This window comes from Synchiropus splendidus, chromosome 4 (genome assembly GCF_027744825.2).
Source record: "Synchiropus splendidus isolate RoL2022-P1 chromosome 4, RoL_Sspl_1.0, whole genome shotgun sequence".
Lineage (NCBI taxonomy): Eukaryota > Metazoa > Chordata > Actinopteri > Syngnathiformes > Callionymidae > Synchiropus > Synchiropus splendidus.
The window spans coordinates 20,567,117-20,585,826 of record NC_071337.1 but is presented as its reverse complement, the minus strand read 5'-3'; the positions used below and the strand labels follow the sequence as shown (position 1 = coordinate 20,585,826).

The following is an 18,710-nucleotide window of genomic DNA, read 5'->3' as shown; positions in this document are numbered from 1 at the left end:
AGCTGCACTGTGTGGTTAAATTAAATCATTTTATATTGCTTCCTTGTGTTGTTATTATTAGCTGTGAATTAAGTTTATCAGAGCACAATTCTGCTAATGTTTACAACTGTTTTCTAGCCTGTGATCAGTTCCTGTCCAAAATGTCCCAGACACAGGAAACAGGTTCACATGAAGATGGTAATATTTATACCTGTGATATCAACTAACTGGACTACTACCGTGCAATATGGAGGTGTAGTGGGGTTTACATTAGGATATTCAAAAATGGATCAGGTAATTGTGATGAATCCAAAAGTTAAATAGCATCACAGAACAAGAAAAAAGAATTGATGGCACAGTTCAAGAGCATGTTATAGAATCACGTTGAGAACAAGGTGGTGTTAAGTGGCTAAAAATTAAGCAATTAAAGACAATGAAAAACTGAAGAAGCAAACATGAACTTAAGTGAAACACAACAAGCCACAAAAACATTAACATGAAACGAAACTGAAGCTATGGTGATGAAATGACTCATAATCCCTGCGATGTTCTTGGACAAACGCCAAAATAGGAATTGTTGGTTGGTGAGACAATGTCACAATGCACCAAAAATTGAGCGTCTGAAATAAAAAAAATGTTAAACAACATGGAGAAATAGAGGTAAAAGGCGTCTGGAGCTTGAAATTGTTTGCTCTCCATTGATTTCATTTAAATGTAATTATTTCCCGTCAGTCAGAACCTGCGCTGTCGCTGTCTTACAAAAAGCAGCCGAACCCATTTTACCTCCGATGACCTCGTTTTTTTATTTATTTTTATTTATTTTTTTGCTGCTCAACTTTAGCAACGTCTGGTACGTATATATACAGCTCTCAATATTTCAATATCAAAATTGTATTTTTCATGAGATCAATTAAAACGGATGTATTTTAAACACAAATGGTTGAGGATGTTCAGCCTTGCACTCCGTACATGTTGGGCCTCCTTTTGCACAAATCAGTGCATCAAGTCATAGTTGTTGTCATAGTTGAAATACTCTGGTAGTTGAAATAGTTGCAATAGAAGTTTAAATTGTGTTAGTGAACTGCTAGTAGCAGCAGCTATAATAGAAGCAGTGAAAGCAGTAATACCAGCAGGGGCAGCATAGAGGTGCTAGAAGGAAGTTACAACAGAAGGAGAAGAATTCAGTTATAGTAAGTGGAGTTGCAGTTGCAGTTGGAGTTTGAGTATAAATGAGACAGATGGGAAGCAGTTCTACAGTAGTTGAATATAATATGAAATAGGAGAATTGAAGTTGTTGAAGTGCAGTAGCAGTGCAGCCAGAAATTGGGGCACTATTAAGGGTTCTCAAGTGCTCGAGCACTGGATCTAGACCGTCCACCGTCGAGTCAACCACTAACGTCAGTAGTTGTACAGATAGATGCAGTGAAATAGTGAGAAGTACTTCAAATGCTGGCGTGCTTCCTCTCTGTGATAACACTGACATCTGCTGTCCGTGAATGGAATTGCATTGATCCCTAATTTAATTCACAACTGGAGAGAAATTGAATGTATAATAATGTATAAACTAAATTCCCTCGTTTGTGGACTGTTGACATACGGAATACATACATCAGGGCTGTGGTTATTTTGTTGGGTGCGAGCTTAACACTGTTATTAATGTGGCGTCAACTTTATTTTCCCTATACCATTACGCATCGATGATGTCACAAACCGTGTCTTTAACATCGGAGCATTAGTTTCCAGAGGTGAAAACCCCAGGATGAAGACATCCGCCACTGAGGATGTGGGCGAGACTCAGGGAATTTCCGCGTTTGCGCTGATAATCTCGACACCATAGTGCGCGCTGCTGCCTCAGAAGCACGGATGGACTCCTCCACCAAGCTCTACGATGTTCCTCCCGTCTTCATGGAGAGCTTGTGCCGCATCTTGGACAGCGGCGGCGAGCGCTTCGGCTGGCGAGGACTCGGTAAGTCTAACTTGTTATTTTGGGCAGGAAGTTCCGAGGCTTACGAAACCGTTATAGAACCAAACGGACTCACGCGTCTGATCCCTGCACTTGAACACATAAGTAACGGTGAAACGATGTGACATCCCACCAACTCCCGGCCGACACGCTGGATGAGGAGCGCTCCATCCCTCTCTTCCATCTCTCCCCATTCGTACTGCTCGCGGACAACAGTTTTCTGGCAAAACTAATACATAAATAACCCCTTGTCTCCAGCGGTCAGAATCTTCCCGACTATATCAGAAGTGCGGTTGTTGGAGCGCACTGAGGCGGTGGGTCGAAGTCCAACTCGGGAGCTCTTGTGGTCCTGGGCACAGCAGAACCCACGCGTGCAGGATCTAGTCAAGGTCCTGCAGGATATGGATCATCAAAGAGCCATTCAGCTTGTCCAGGATCATCTTCAAGCACCGTCAAATGCAGGTACAGGGGCGCATTAAGACCCAACAAAGCGGGGGTCAGGACAGGTCGAGGTCTCCAATATTGGAGACAGGTGCATTTGTCCCACCCCCAAAAAATTATCTGGTATGTTCTCAACACGAGATTTTATTTTAAAAGATCAAAACAGAGTCCTGTCTCCCCTAAAGTTGTCAGTGAAGGCACTATGTTTGTCTATTAAATGTGCCAGTATTACTTTTTCATTTATTTTTTGACCAAGCCGTTGCCGTGGTTAATAGACGCACTGTAGTTGTGTAGGCCAAACTGCTGTATTCAGTTTCAAACTGAGTTGCCCAACTGTTAACATTATAACATTAAGGACAACACATTTCTTTGTGTTTTAAACTGTTATTAAGAGGTGCATCATTTGTTTTTGACGTTACTTGTGTTGTTGTTTTCCACATCAGAACGTTTTTCAAGAACCAGTTCAATTGCCAGTCAACCTAAGGAACTAATATCAAATTGATTTTGGCCAATAAGCATGATAAACCATGTGTACAGTCCTGGAATAACAGAACCACTGTGCTTTGATTAAGGACTCGAGCCATGTTGTCCAACAGGAATGGGGAGGAATAGTTTTTCTGTTTGGTTTGACCACATTGTAAAATCAGAAAGCATATACGTACAGTTATGCGGATGTTTCCAATTTTGAAGAAAAAAAAGAACAGTAAAGAGCAAAGGATCACTCAGAATTTTGTGAATGTTTTGCGACGTAGTTAACTTGACATATTATTTTTATTTCCAATTTGTGTTCCGCCCAATGTTAAACCCGTTCCCACACCATTGCCTTTGCCTTTCATGTGCATCCTCACTGGCCACGTGATCAACATGAACAACCAGAGTGAATCTGTCACGCAGTATGACACACGAGTGTGTGAATCTTGTTTTAGAGATGAGTGATCTCTCTTTTTTTATTTGACTTTGATCGATTGCGTTTCATGTTGATTGCGTCATGAATTTAGAAGCTGTGTCAGTACGGAAGTGCTGAATCATAAATATTAGAGGAAGCTGTTCTTCTGTATCCACGCTGGTTTTTATTTTCAGAACCACGCTTGTCCTCGAACGCCCCACACACCTTTGATCAGAAGACGTCCTCCCCTGTTAAGGTGAAATGTTTACTTCTGTTTTACATGAATCTAAAGTATAAAAGTAAGACAGACATCCAATATTGCTCCCGGTCCACCTAATTTAGGAGAACTCCATCCAATTTGAGGTCATCTCCTCAAGTCCACACACAAGATCTTGTGAGTAAATCCTATGAGTGTATCAATGCAAAGCAGGAACCACACTCTTAACAGCAGAAACACTGTGTCAACTCAAAACTGTTTTTCGTCTTCTGAAAGTGTATCCAGCGGAGAGTGTCCTCCCAGTGGTGTCGTACCAGGACGTCATTGAGGGAACCAAAGATTTTCATCAAGAAACCAAAATATCAGAGGGGAACTTTGCAGACATCTACAGAGCACACATCAGAGATCAAGCATTTGCAGTGAAACTTTTTAAGCAGGTGATTCATATGTGACTCACACGGCCAGTAGAATGGAATAGTAGAGCAGAACTAACTCCCCGCTATTCTCCAGACCGAGAGGGCATCGTGGAAGAAGCTCTGGGAATTCTTCAGAAAAGAAATGGAAATTCATCACTTGTACTCAACACTTTCATTTTATCTGATCATACTACAGTTTCACTTTGACACACTTTGTCATTCTTACTTGTTTCAGGTACAAACATCCTAACATTATAGACTTGGTGGGATGTTTTTCGGATGAAATCCGCTACTGTCTGGTCTACCCATATTTCCCCAACGGATCTCTGTACAACAGACTTCATCATCTGGTAATGGAAAGTAGATCGAATTAGAGAAACATTTCACACGAGGAAGCTAATGTTTAAACTCAGACACTTGTTTCAGGGAGGAAGTAAAGTGAATTCTCAATGAAATTTGTTTCAATGCAAATGATTGGTCATGTCCGAATACATCCATTTTGGTCTACACTATTGTGTGGAAGCAGGGATTACAATAGGCTTAATCGAACATGCGGTTTGCAACATGACATTACATGTACATTAGAGGAACAATTGATCCGACAATGGGGAAATTCTCCTGTTTCAAGAAGTGAAAAGGTTACAGCTAAGTCATTGGCAGTTCTCTGAAACCATTCTGATTGATGTTTGGCAGTTTTGTCTGAAATTCATTACGTTTGAGTCTAAAACTGCGGTTGATACAAGAGACAAGAGACAAAGACGAAACTGAAAACAGAACAAACTACTAGTTGGTTCCAATGAATGCATTTGAGTTCCTCATATATATATATATATATATATATATATATATATATATATATATATATATATATATAATGGTCTTGTTGTTGGTCTCTCTGACACAGTCTTGACCCATTTGCAGACATAACGCAGCGGAAGTGGTTCGTAGTTTCAGGATATGTTCCTTTGAAGATCAAAGGTTTAGAATGCCAAGTACTGTATCTCAGGTTGTTGCGTGGTTGGTTGTCTCACCCATTATCTTAACCACACACTAAGGTGTAAAATCTTCGGTTAAGTGAAGTAGAACACTGACTGTTGTGCAGGTCATATTTTTTGTCCCACAGTGTAAGTTTTCACAAATTATGTTGTCTTTCAAAGGTTCATATCAAACATTCAGTACGATGTTCTTCTGTTTTTCACTCTGCTGGAAAGGATGGCGAGCGCCCCCTCGCCTGGCAGGACCGTCTGGCCATCTTGAAGGGCATTGCCAGAGCCCTCCATCACCTCCACTCAGCACAGCCGTGTGCAGTCATCTGTGGAAACCTTTCCAGGTGCAAAATCCGCTTTTTATTTTGACTTTCTTTGGTCTACCATAGAGCTGGGGTTTCCAAGGAAGGGTGGGGATGAAAATAAAAGAGCAACGTGCTAATTCAGTGGTTAACATGTTTGGTATAAAGCAGGAAGTGAGAAGGTTGGTGTCACTTTTTACTCTTTGACATGCATTGTGTCTTTCCTTGATAAATTGACGTAAACATGATCAAATAAACCGCACTGGAAACTACATGCCCAACAGCCCAACACTGTTTGATGTATGTTACAGTGAAAAGAAGTAGCTGTAATGACTAATGTATTTCCTCATCTCTTCTGTCTGCTCAGCACTAACATCCTCCTCGACGAACATCTGCAACCCAAACTGTCTGACTTTGGTCTGGCCCGGCTTCGCCCTCATTCTGCCAACCACAACTGCACCATCACCATAAACACTGGTTGTCATAGCAACCGGGCTTACCTCCCCGAGGAGTACACCAGGGATGGCAAACTCTCCCTCAGTGTGGACGTCTACAGCTTTGGAATGGTGACGTGAATGTTGACTAGTGCATAATGTGCAGTGTGTAACTGCGTGTAATGTATGGAGAAAGGTTTTCGGACACCCTATGCATTCTACTATGTGCTAATGGCACGACAATAATTCATTTTTTTAGGTGATTTTTTTTTGTTTTAAACACAGTATCTGTTACCCGTTGACCTAGATGCCAACCTAATTGAGTAGTGACATTGAAACTAGGGACAAGAATCTTTTACTATCTCACGATTCAGGTTGCAAATGTTTGTGCACGGGAGTATGTGGCTGACTGCTGCGTGCCTGTGGTGAGGCTTCGCTATACAAGCCCGGTCATGTTGTGTCATCGACGATTGTTTGCATACTGTCGTCCAGCTTGTTTTTCTCTCATTCCCAAAATGATGCCAAACTCTAGCCCCTAGCAAAGATGGAGCTGGTAGGATCTCCTCATCCGCCATATTTGTTCTGGTATTGTTCATCCAGAACAAAGTGGTACATTTTTAAAAGCTTTTTTTAAAATCGATTTTAGGACTTTTTAAACCGATTCTGAATGGTAGCAGTTGAGAATTCCGATTCTTATGTCTCAAGAGTATAGTCTATCTTTGAAACCAAAAAATATTATTGATATATTTGTATTTTTTTGTGTTGAACAATGCAGTCATACTTTCTGAAACCCAAGAGAACGTTTGTGATAAATTTACCTCGACCGTACTTGTGCTGCCTGAAGCATTCATCTATTTATTTTACTTTGTGCTATTCGTTTCATGTCACACGTATGAAAATATCCAGATATTAATCCAGAAATGTATTAAATTCAGCAACATTTACACATGTAACAAAAATGTTCTGGAAATTCTCTTATCTGTCATTTATTTAAATAATGTTTGTTTTCTATTTTAGGTTAGCTTTGTGGATGACAACATGAATAACTAGTGAATTAGTTCACTAATTTATAACTTAACTATTGAGTATTATTATTATTATTGTTAAGGACAATTATTGTTCTTATATGGTTCTATGAAACTTATTTAATAATAATAATAATAATAATAATATAATGGTACTTTTAATTCAATCAAAAAGCATTGTCTCTTAATTGCAGGTTATGATGGAAACTGTAACAGGTCGAAAGGTGATGGAGGATTCACCAAAGCCAACCTGTCTGGTGAGTGACAGTCACATTTTAAGACTTATTTACCACCTGTTTGGCCTTCATGCCTGTTTCACCTGGTGTCAGAGAGAGGTGCTGCTCTGCGAGGTGGAGGACAGCAACGGTGTGGATTCCTGTCTGAAGTTTGTGGACGCTGCGGCCGGACGCTGGGTGACCACTGTGGCCCTCAGTCTCCTGCGTCTGTGTATGGAGTGCACCAGCAGGAGGTATAACACCAGGCCCAGTATGGAGAAGGTACAGTCATGATTGCGTCAGATGCTTGTGTCTGTGACTTGGTTCTTTTAGTTCAGTGCAGTTTTTGGGTTTGGTGACCTCAAGGTCAAGTGTAGCTGGAGCTAGCATCTGCTATACAACGTGGGATGTTCCTATTTAAAAACACGCATCTCTGCCTGCAGGTTGTGCAGGAGTTGAGTCAGCTACTCCCGACTCCTCGCTGTCCTTCCCTTGAACATCCACGCAGTCTGGACGACGGCCTCACCGTGGGGATTGACAGAAGTTTGTCGTCCCTCCCAGAGGAACACGAGTTCCAGCGCAGCATCTCGGGTCCGTGCGAGTGCAGTCAGTCTGAGGTGACCTACCTGAGCGAGGTCATGGCGACTGAAGTCAAGGAGGTAGCGGAGGGGCCGGTCAGAAGTTGGCCAGTCCAGTGCAGCTGCCATGGCGAGACTCAAGCTTTATCCTGTGAGGACTGCAGAGCCAACGGCTTCAGCTTCAGCCACACCGACACGGTGGAGAGTGAACGTTAGATGAACCGTCTCCATATGTCAATGCATTATCTCAGTTTTTTTTAAACCGAACTATGAAAAGTGTACATGCTTAGCCGCTAAAATGTGGATTGATGGTGCTAAAGAAAAAAATTCAAGCGACAAGGGGTCAGTAAATATCATTTTTCTACACAACATCATGCTGTGGAAACATGCAGTAAACAAGTATTTAAGCTTTATTATTTACAAAACAGATTATAGTTCCTGTCATCTTTCAAATCTTATTAGACAGCATAGTGACAACAAATAGGAAAAAACAAAATGAGTTGTTCCAGCACATTCAAGTTGGACTTTAAATCCTCAAGTTGTGGTAGATGGGACGTTTTCTCTAAATTGTCTTTTTAAAAAATAGGTCCTGCTCGTTCTACTTGTTCTCTAGGTCCACGACCTGGATGCTAGGTTTGTTCTTCGACCTTTTGTGTCCAGGCAGCTTTAGGTTCTGCTCTGTGATGCTGCTCTCATCCTCAGAAGACTCTGTTGAATCTTCATAGTCACTTTCTGATCCACTCAGCTCCACCAATGCTACATCCTGGAGACATTCACAAAGTCATGAAGCTATGAGCAACTTTGAATTTAAAAACAGAATCCAAAGGAAACACAACTCACCATCTCAATTACCCTCTTTGCATCTTCAACACACTCTATGTCAAACTGTCCGTTGGGACATTCTGCAATCTGCTGCTTTAGTCTCTCGTTGGCCTCCGCCATTTGTGGAAGGAAACTCTGCAGCCGGCTGAGAACTAAAACACAAACAACACAGTGGTTCTTTCCTCGCTCAAATTTATGCCAGATACCACAAGGAGGAACTGAAAGACTGTGCAAGAGTCTCGTGCTTTCACTTCATGACAGACTTCTGCAAAGAAATGAACCTAATGCAGCCGAGTCTCAACTTATCAGCTCTTTTAATCTCCATTAGTTACGCAAGACATATTTGTTCATCAGTGTTGGTGTTAGAAATATTCAATAGAACACATCTGATACACATAAGAGGCTGAAGCACCATGGATGTGTGCGGTCCTGTTTTTTTGCCTTTTTTTTAAACAACAACAAAAAGTATTGTTAAACAGAACCAGGAAAACAAAACAGAAGTCGGAGCTTACCACTGCTCTGAGGGATTCTTTCAGTCTGTAATGTTTTGGCTGTAGCAGGCTTCAATAGCAGTTTATCTTTGAGACCTAGCAAGAATAAACAACACTAAGGTCATTTCCTGACAAAACTGCAGTAGAGTTTCACAACGGAAACATCCAGATCTACCAAACCCTATGAGAGATGAAGCAAAGGTGTCAAACTGAATCCCAAAAGGGCTTAGTGGGTGCAGGTTTTCGTTGCAACCGATCAGGAACACACACCACAACCAGTCAGGTGTGTAATCGGTTGTTAGTCAGTTTGTTTCAGCTGACACCTGATTGGTCAACCTATATGTTGAAAAATGTCATTGAGAATGGGAGACAGAAACACTCGATGATACAAAAAAAAAAAAAAAAACTCAAAATAGCCTTTTATGTAGTCTCATTATTCTTTCCGGGTTTTTTTTTTTTTTTTTAAGTTTTCCTTTTTTCCTCTGTCTTCATTGTCAATTTGATGCGGTTGCTCAAACTGTACAAAGTTTTATGTTAACTGTACTTTTCTTATTCTTTTCCTATCGCCAATGCATAATGCAAAATTAAATATGTATATATATGTGCTGCATATTCACCAGCTGTTTCCAGACTGCTCAGGTCCATGTGCGTGAGATGTCCGTGGGCCGATTTGCCAAATATTTGATGTTAAAACTTCAGAAACGTTTCCTCTGTTATTTAACATTCGGACAAATCAGTAGCAGTCAACGCGATCGTCCTTGGCTGTTTCTTTGACACGTGACACACATTCACATGATCTGAAACTGTCATGACGTCACTGCTCACCTGTAGAGTTGATGTGCACCGTCAGACCCAGTGATGCTGGGAGCTGCAGCTTCACCCTCACCAGTGATACAAAACTATTCAAACACTTGCATATTCTTGGGGGTTTTTTTTCAACGGATAAAACGTTGTTAAATTATTTCAGAGAGCGTCTCGTCGCACCTCCACTGAGAAAACTTGATGCAAAAATGTACATAATTTCAGTCTGCTATTATATTATTGTCATTATCACTATTAAATACGTCAGAAATATTGGATCAAACACGTCTTATTCTCACAATAAATGGCGCAAAATGTGCTTACACACTTTAACTACCGACTTTTAAACGATGATTTCTCTTTATCTTTATCTCGATATCTTTTCTGTCGACGGTACACAGTGAAACAAACCTGCACCACTGCCACATGTCAGTAAATCCTGCGAAGTCGTTCTTTTGGAGTTAGATTCCATATCACACTGTTGCAACAAACGTGTAGACCTCTCAGACTTTCGGGACAAACATCCGGTTCAGAGAACTAAATGCGGTCAACATTTGTTTGCGCCCCCTACAGGTTGGAGGTCTACTCGATTGCGCGGTTGGACACAAAATATTTTAATGGGTTTGCATGATTTACACTGACAGTTGGTGCAAGGAAAAATACAAATATCACACTTTTAAAAATAATTTTGACAAATAAAAGGGGTTTGAGACCGTGTTTGCGCATGTGCACTTTGATCAAAACGATGTTGGACTTACAGAGGTCTCACTTGTGTTTAAATTCACGCGCTGACATCCGGTGTTCGCAACCCGCGACTTTGAAACCACATGGTTCCCCCGCCTCTCACCCCGTGCAGCTGGGAGGGACTCCAAGCTCCTGCAAAGGCGATTGGCAAGGCAAAATTACCCGCACCTGATCACTTTTCGGCACCCGATAGTATTTTGATGTATTTACGTGACAGAGTGGTACGTCTTCTCAGACTAGACTATCGCCAGTGGCAGGCTGCGCTGTGACGCGGCGCTCCGGCTGGAGGTTGTCAGGGAGGAACACTCGCATCTCTAACCGAGCCGTAAGTTCAGAAAAAAAACACACACTCGCATATTTTCACTCAAAGCAGCCATCATTGTATATCAGGAAAATCACTTTATTGAGCTGATATGTGAGTCTTTGACGCGGGCGCTGGCATCCGAGTGTCCCACCGTTTTGACTGACACTGCTAGCTTACGTAGCTTCTCCTAAAATACAGTCTCATCCTTATAGCGGTTAATTCCGAGAGCTAAACTCCACCGTGAATGTGTTTTGCTCATCACAAAAATGATGTGTGGGTTAAAGGTGTCGGACTGAAGACCCTAAACAGCGTGATGCTTCTTGAAGTGGTGTATTGAAACATACCACATGAATGTTTGCTCCAGTCTGAGAAGTCAGCTCATTCTCTTTACATTTCTATCTTCACGCGACCTTTATGGTTGAACTGGAACTCGATGAACCTAAAAGATATCACGTTATCTATCTCTATTTTTTCCGGCTTAATTTCGCCCCAAACAACCACTGATCATACAGGAAATGTAAGTTAGTGAACTCTGTTTACGTTCGTTTTCAAATTCGACGAGTCGGTTCATGCCTGACTTGTATGAAACGGTCATGGCGCCAAAGAGTATTATTCTAGACCGAAAAACAGTAATGCAGAAGCGCAAAGTATTGTAGTATTATTATGTGCCTTAGGGTGGAATTGGAAGGACGTAGATTTCATATCATAATTTTGCTTTTTATTATCTGAGTTTACCTAAAAGTACCCAAGGAACTTTGCCCTTAACTTGTAGTAGAAACGGCAAAAGAACCATCACCCCGATGTTTATATTTGAAAACTTTAGACCTGTAATAGTTTGAAATCCTGCCTTTAGCTGAGGATAATAGGTTATTATCTTCAGCTAAAGTCATTGTCAGTGTGTTTTAATGTATTTTCAATCCCGTCACAAATGTGTTTTGAAACAAAAATCATACTCATTCAAACTACTTCATATTTTCAAATTACTGCGATGACCAGTTTGCAGCTCGCCAATTTCATTTTTTATGAAAAAAGTACAATTATTTGTTGAAGGCATTCAATTCCAGTTTAACTGCAAGGACGCACAGTCCTTGGACATCAACAAAAACAAACAGTTTGTGAATGTCATGCATCCTTTTCCTCAATATTTGGTTTGTCAATGATAATTATTTGCTTTCAGGAAGAGCTTAGCTCCTGGATGGTGCATTTGTGCACCACAAATGTTAAAACTATGTTTCAGCTGCTGGCTAGTTAAACAGACACTTAATATTTAATGATGTTTAATAATTTGGCTTCTTTTTGTTGCTGAACCAGGTGTATGGCTCTCCAGCCAATGATGGATTCCTCACCTGAGCCGATGTAAACAGATTAAGTTGTTGACATCAGCCTCAGACTGGAGGACAGGAGATGAAACAGTGCGGTTTCAGACAACAACATGAGTATTCAGAGTCTAGGGGGAGCGATAGGCGAGTCCCTGGGCTCTAGCCTGTCAGTGCGTATGAGCGGAGGTGGCGGCTGGAGTTCCCTCGCTCTCAAGTCTTCTGGACGGATCACCTCTCTGCTCAACACCATGGTCCCCACTGGCTACATGAAGCTGCAGGAGGAGCGGCTGTCAATGGTGGATCTCGGACCTAAACCGGAGTCCAACCTGCACCAGAATGGCTACAGACAAGAGACTACCCACATAGACAGCCGCCGGATCCTGGACCGGGCCTCTAGATCCTCACTGTCATTATCAGACTGTGGGGATGGAGCTTATTCTGAACTGGAGCCCATGTTGGCAGAGAGGAGGCTCTCTGGGGAGGAAGCGGATGAAGAGGCAAAGGAAGATGAGGAGCAAGGGCTGGCGACCTCGGAGCCCAACATGCCAAAGGAGTCTCCACTTGCCATGGCTTTGCAAATATTGGTGCCTTTTCTACTGGCTGGATTTGGGACTGTCTCTGCTGGGATGGTGCTGGATGTAGTTCAGGTAAATATTGATCGCTTAAATATGTTTTTCACTTTTAGCGCTCGGTTTTTCACGAGTGTAAAATCTTAAGTTACATCAGTGTACTGGTAAGTACTTAAGCGACTATATCAAGAGACATATACGTATGTGTTAGGGTTTGGTAATAATCGTGGAAAATCTCTTGACTCAGACTGTATTGATCTTGACTGCCAGAAGTCACCATGTTCTGAACATGACTGATGATGGTGATGACGTGCCTGTCCAAATTATAGTGTGTATTTACAGTTTCACAAGAGCATCATCTAAGTTCTTGTCTTGCGTGCGTGTGCACATGACTATTTGAGGGGTCTGATGCTAACTTTCGTTTTCATCTGATTTCACAAGTTTTCTGCTGAGTGTCCGCTTTGGAGTGTGTTGAATGTATGGTGTAGTTGACCATGAGTGTTGGGGTGGCGACATGAGGGCTCCGGGACAGACGACTGTGTAAATAATTGTGGACCTGTGGGAATGAATGGGACAATTCATGTCGATGTCAGTGACCATGTGTAACTTGCGTTCAAGTCTGGTGGGTTTTTAGAGAAATCTCGTTGGACCGGGCCCAGATGTCCGATAATGCGCCCAAACCAGCAACCGCAGCCAACAGATCAACAAAGCAGTGAATGTGATCACCGTCTCAAAGTCTGAAGTGCAGTTTACTCTACGGCAGCGTCATCGCACTGTCGCCCACAGCATCGCGTCATCCTTGTATCATCTGACACATTTGAAGTTCCATTTAATATATATGTACATGAACTATGTTGTTGGTATTTCCGTCTAACAGCAGTAGCTATTTGTTTCCTGGAGTCCCACAATTATCACAGCATTTATGGTCCAGTCTGCCCAATGATCAGTGACATCCACGACAGGATTGTGTTTTTTAAAAAATAGGAATTTTATTAAGGGTAGCCTTTTACAAATTGTAGAGTTTCTATTTTATTTACGAACTTTATTCTATTTTGCTAATATTTGTCCATAAACAAATTACACAAAGGGCATTTTTCGCCCCAAGAAAATTGAAATAAGTCAACATTGTGATACATTTTGAGAATCATCATCCCCTGCCGCCTTGTCTAAACAACCCCCTGTATTGAAAAAAATTCCTGGGGAGAATCCTGGGGTGATGTTTAATTATTTTTTATGCGGTACAATGATTGGATTAATTTTTAATAAGAGGATGTTGCAGCTGTAATTATCAGAGGGGAGTATATGTAACTCACACTGAATGTATAATCATTATATCAATGTGTGGTTTGTGCAGCACTGGGAAGCGTTTCAGTACATCACCGAAATCTTCATCCTGGTTCCGGCGCTGCTCGGCCTGAAGGGAAACCTCGAGATGACTCTGGCATCCAGACTCTCAACAGCGGTTAGTAATGTTCTTATATGAATCACAACCACTTCAGCTCAGAGATATGACACTCTGTTTAGCGCAACAGAAAGTAGTTGAGATGAAGGACATGTACACAATGAAACTCTTTATCTCACGTCGCCGATTGTACGTATGAAAGCCTTTTTTTTTCTTCATTTGAGTCACTCTTTAGCTTTCATGCTCAGCCACCGGGGTCATGCATTGGCACCGTTACAGGATAGGTGATACGATACATTGCAATATATTGTGACACCATATGCTCAGAAATATATTGTAATAATTTGTGAACAAGATCCATCATTTTAAGGGGGAAAACATCAGATAATGCAGTACAACATTGTGTGCATGAAAAGTTAATAGCAGTAAGTCTGTCCAAGTACTGCAATATCTCAGCATATCACTGTTTTCTTACACCCCTTACAGCCGCACTACTGTCTCTCCAAATGATTGACATGGATATTCAAGTCAGACTCACACATGTACACACAGGGTCTTGACAACATGAACTAAATACAAATTATACAAAAACCTTATAATAGTAAACAAGCAGTACCATCAGCGCACACGCAAGTGCTCCATTTCCTACACAAACATCTGACGATACGAATAAACTGAAGTGAACCATCTCTGTTATCACAGACATACACGCACGCACTAGATACAACATGGTGTGTCAACAGCCATGCATTGGATTGCACAAAAATACTAGAACACAGAGTCTTCTTTTTGGTGACAATCTGCATGATTGCGAAAAAGGAAAGGAAAAACAAACAGACAAAATAAACTCATACTTGTTTCTTGCCTAGCCTCTAACCCTTAACCTAAGCATCAAAAACAAATGTCTAATCTAACCATGACTCTTAACCAAGCTTGAACCCAATTATAATGACGTTTCGTCCCTCATAACCTTATGAGGACAAGCCAAAATGTCCTCACAAGATTGGTCTCTTGTCAAAGATCGGTCCTTATAAGAATATTAATACACACACACGCACACACCAACACGTGGCTGTCATCTTGCAGCGTCTACACATGCTTGCTGCTCGTCCACATTTCTCTCCAGATGACATGTTTCATTCTGCTGTAATGAGATGGCTGGAGTCCAGCTCTCTGCTGCATCGACCGCTCCATTCTGATTGCTTCTTTCTTTCCTTTTCCACCTATCCATTCTAATTTACACCCGGCTGCAGCTGCATGGACTTTGTTTTGCTGTATTGTTGAAAAGTTTGTCTGCGCTTTGATTGAAAGTCTTCTCGTCGCTCTCCTCATCCTGAAGTGACCCGTGCTGTGTGGATGTGTATGTATGTTGTTCTGGACTTGAGTAATTTCATGGGCCGCCATAGTCTAAAAGGAAGTAATAGTTTTCACTCAGGGCATAACATTATGAACAAGTGTTCAAATGGTGTGTCAAAGATTTGCAGTTTTTTCCAGTCTGCTGTGGTCAGTAAGCAACTGAAGGTAATATGTACACAACATTACTGATTGCCAACCTTTAGGTTTCAAAGAAGGGTTTGAGTACAGGTCGGTGCGGCTGTTCTCTGCTCTCTATAACCGCAGGATGGTTCCGCACGCAAAACTCACAGATATAACGATGTGCGAGGGACCTATAATATAGCTGTCCAGCCTGCATTGAACAGTATAGGATCGTAGGGCATCATCGCTCGGGACTCGTGTGCAAGTGTCAGTAGACACTGGGGTCCTTCCAGCAAAACTCCTTTTTCACTTATGAAGCACCTTGTGCCGAACAACGTCATTTAAAGTTCTTTAAATGGGTTTTAACAGACAGTAATCTGGGGGCCGCACCCCTGCTATAGTCGTGGGGCCATTGCGTTGAGTCCTGTGGGCCGCAAGTTTGAGACCCCTGATATAGAGGAGTACAGATGTATGACATACCTACAGACCTTTGGTGTTGTGGTCTGTGTGCAGGTTGTCACAAATGGTGTCAGTCGTGGGATGGTCATATGAGGTCATCAGAAGCTTATGAAAGAAAGAGATGATCTTGATGATGATCTTGTATGATGGGCTTATGATGTGAAGGATTAAGGAAGTTCTTTTCAGGACACTGTTACAGTAGTGGCTTTTAGACGTTTAGATCTGAGTACTGAAAGTAAAGTGGCAACGGTAGGAGGTAGGTTTCAAAATACACTTGGTGTTAGAAAAGGGGTAAATGCTGCTGCACACATGAAATAATGCCCGTTAAAAACATGTCTTAATGTTCTTAATCCTTACATTAACAGTAAGGTTAACTGTGGTGTCGGCACAGATATTTGTTATGCTCCAGCGGAGCTCAGCAAGAGGGAAAAGAAGCAGAAAAGGGATGAAGGCGAGTTTGTTTTGGCTCCTCCCTTCAGTCTTTTTACAAGTCTACTCCACATTCCCGACTCTGTGTCAACATGCAGACCACACTGTTCTTTTGTGAGCTCATTACCCTCCCTGCTGCTCACACTAAAACACAACTGTCTTTTAATATTGCTATAGTTAACTGCCATTAAAACTCAGAACAGCTGTCATCTAAAACAATTGAGGTGTAGATTGTGGTCCTCGCTGGCTAATAACAATGTTACATTGATCTGTCTTTAAATTGAAAGAAAATCGAATTGAATTTCACTCATTTGATTATATTTACAAACCTGTTTTCTGACTCGAAAAGCGCTTGGACTATAAAAAAATAAATATTTGTAACCTTTTTTTCTTGGGCACAGCAGTATTTCATTGTGATAATGAATTGAATTAGTCTTTTAATTAGTGCTGTGAAAGACTAAATGAATGAATCATATTTTGTTCTCACATCTAACGCAGGTGAACGTTGGCAAGATGGATTCTCCCATCGAGAAGTGGAATCTAATAATAGGCAACCTGGCGCTGAAACAGGTAACAGCTTTTATCAACAATCTTTTTATTTGTGAATCATTAACTCACTGTTTGGGAACGCACACACACAAACACACACAACGTAGAAACAACTCTGTCACTACCTGCAAGTTGGTATGTGTTGTCAAAGGGATAACACAATCTCTGTTGAACAGTTCTAAAGCCACATGTTGTGACATTCTGCTGGTGCGTCACCAAACCCGACCCGGTCGGTAATAAGCTGTTTTTACAGCAACTGTTCCTCGTGTCCTTCAGGTCCAGGCCACTGTTGTGGGCTTCATGGCAGCTGTAGCAGCTGTGGTTCTGGGCTGGATCCCAGAGGGGAAGTTCCAGATGAGCCACGCAGTGCTGCTGTGCTCCAGCAGTGTGGCCACGGCCTTCATCGCTTCCATGCTGCAGGGTAAACGCACACAAGTAAACACACTCTCACAGATACACGCTAACTGCCGAGTTCAAAATAAACTCTTATTACGCCCCTGCGGTGGAGCGGAGTCACTTCTGTCTGCCTTTTAGAACTTCCTTCTTGTTATTCCCCCAAATCTTGTCTTTAATGGCTCTTGGCTGCTCGGCGTCGAGGCAATTTTACCTGGAGAGCTTAGAGATGCAGTTGAGACTCCCGAAGTGTCATCATCAGGCTATTTAAGAACCCAATTGTGTCACAGGAGTGCCCGCTATTGCGTGGAATTGATGTTATATGACTGTTTTCTTGTGTTTACTGACTTTAACTTCCTTTTTCGGTTTGTGCTAATTGCAGCCGTCTGTATTCAGGCATCTTTTCATTCGCTTATATGGGAGCCGTAGTCCTAAGAATGGAGCTTGGAACTCCTCCACTTCTCACACTCATGTGTTTCTGTTCTCCTCTGTGGAAGAAAATGTAATAAAAATGTGGCCTTTGCTGTCTAGAATACAGTCATGGAAGACTGGAAATAATTACTCATGTTTTTCAATTTTAAATAAGATAGTATGTTAGTACAATACTTTACGCTGTATTTGTGATTTATCACGAATAGAAATTTATTATATTTGATTGACAGATAAGCTCATATTATTTTGATTTATTTGCATGGAATCATGTTTTTGGTTTATTTTTTGTATTGTGTATACATTTTCTGTCATTTTTCTTGCCCCAAAATATTGCTAGTGGCTGTTTCTTCCAACCTGCTGGGACTGCACAACAGAAAACATGTTTATTAATTATCAGTTATTCCCTTTGGAACACTGCTGAATAGTTTACTATTGTTGTGATTAGTAATTTGAATTTTCCCGTGGGGGCAGATTTACGCATGATAGAACACTTTTATTTAACACCTGTTGTGTGTGCGCATCAACCGCTCATACACATAGAGCAGTAATCCCCAATACACTTACGTGTCTGTCATCACAGTCAGAGTGAGAGACAGAACTGAGCCAAGGCTCTGTCATTTCACCAGTATTAAACTTAGAATCAGTCATTATCATTTTTTGAGACAGACTCTATTATCTACGTTGCTGTCTTGTCCTTCACTCATGGTTATAAGATTAGTTTGAGTCCAAAGTGCACCGGTGACAGTTCTCCGCTCCACTAAACCAGGAGCTACATATATTTTCATCTCTGAACAACTAAGCGCGCAGAATGATGAGGAAGTGAGGCTTTGGCTCTGAGAGATTTGGACTTCCAAATGGAGAGTTTATATGGCATCTAGTTTGGCATCATCATAAATGGCATCATCCGCAGTGTGAAAAGCCCCTTAGAGTACAGTGAGCCGCTCCTGTTTGATAGCTGCTGTCAGCAGAGGCAGGCTGAAAGTTTCCATCTGACCAATCACAGAAGATTGGCATTGCTGGGGAGAATGAAAATTCAGTCTCAGAAAACTAAGTGCTTTCAATCGGCAGGGCTCATGTG

The 18,710-nt window shown here is 41.6% G+C and overlaps 3 protein-coding genes across 3 annotated transcripts in view; 2 read left to right on the top strand and 1 right to left on the bottom strand.

The window, feature by feature from the left end:
- The first annotated feature begins 1,799 nt into the window (after positions 1 to 1,799).
- On the top strand, positions 1,800 to 9,168 carry irak3 (interleukin-1 receptor-associated kinase 3). The gene is made up of 12 exons (XM_053863843.1): positions 1,800 to 1,945; positions 2,201 to 2,404; positions 3,464 to 3,525; positions 3,612 to 3,663; positions 3,763 to 3,923; positions 3,997 to 4,061; positions 4,138 to 4,252; positions 5,114 to 5,232; positions 5,558 to 5,756; positions 6,844 to 6,906; positions 6,979 to 7,146; positions 7,308 to 9,168. Exons 1-12 carry the CDS (start codon positions 1,843 to 1,845, stop codon positions 7,656 to 7,658), a joined length of 1,662 nt encoding a protein of 553 aa, XP_053719818.1. The 5' UTR covers positions 1,800 to 1,842; the 3' UTR covers positions 7,659 to 9,168.
- Positions 7,810 to 10,079, bottom strand: nopchap1 (NOP protein chaperone 1). Its single transcript, XM_053863844.1, has 4 exons — positions 9,968 to 10,079; positions 8,777 to 8,851; positions 8,283 to 8,416; positions 7,810 to 8,205 (listed from the first exon to the last, which is right to left on the bottom strand). Exons 1-4 carry the CDS (start codon positions 10,026 to 10,028, stop codon positions 8,041 to 8,043), a joined length of 435 nt encoding a protein of 144 aa, XP_053719819.1. The 5' UTR covers positions 10,029 to 10,079; the 3' UTR covers positions 7,810 to 8,040.
- Positions 10,080 to 10,472: 393 nt separating this feature from the next.
- The window catches only part of slc41a2b (solute carrier family 41 member 2b), a 32,724-nt gene continuing 24,486 nt past the window's right edge, over positions 10,473 to 18,710 (top strand). Inside the window, exons 1-5 of the mRNA XM_053862185.1 lie at positions 10,473 to 10,625; positions 11,916 to 12,570; positions 13,847 to 13,954; positions 16,757 to 16,828; positions 17,084 to 17,228. Coding sequence (XP_053718160.1) covers positions 12,037 to 12,570; positions 13,847 to 13,954; positions 16,757 to 16,828; positions 17,084 to 17,228 — 859 coding nt within the window. The 5' untranslated portion in view covers positions 10,473 to 10,625; positions 11,916 to 12,036. The remainder of the gene's footprint in view (positions 10,626 to 11,915; positions 12,571 to 13,846; positions 13,955 to 16,756; positions 16,829 to 17,083; positions 17,229 to 18,710) is intronic.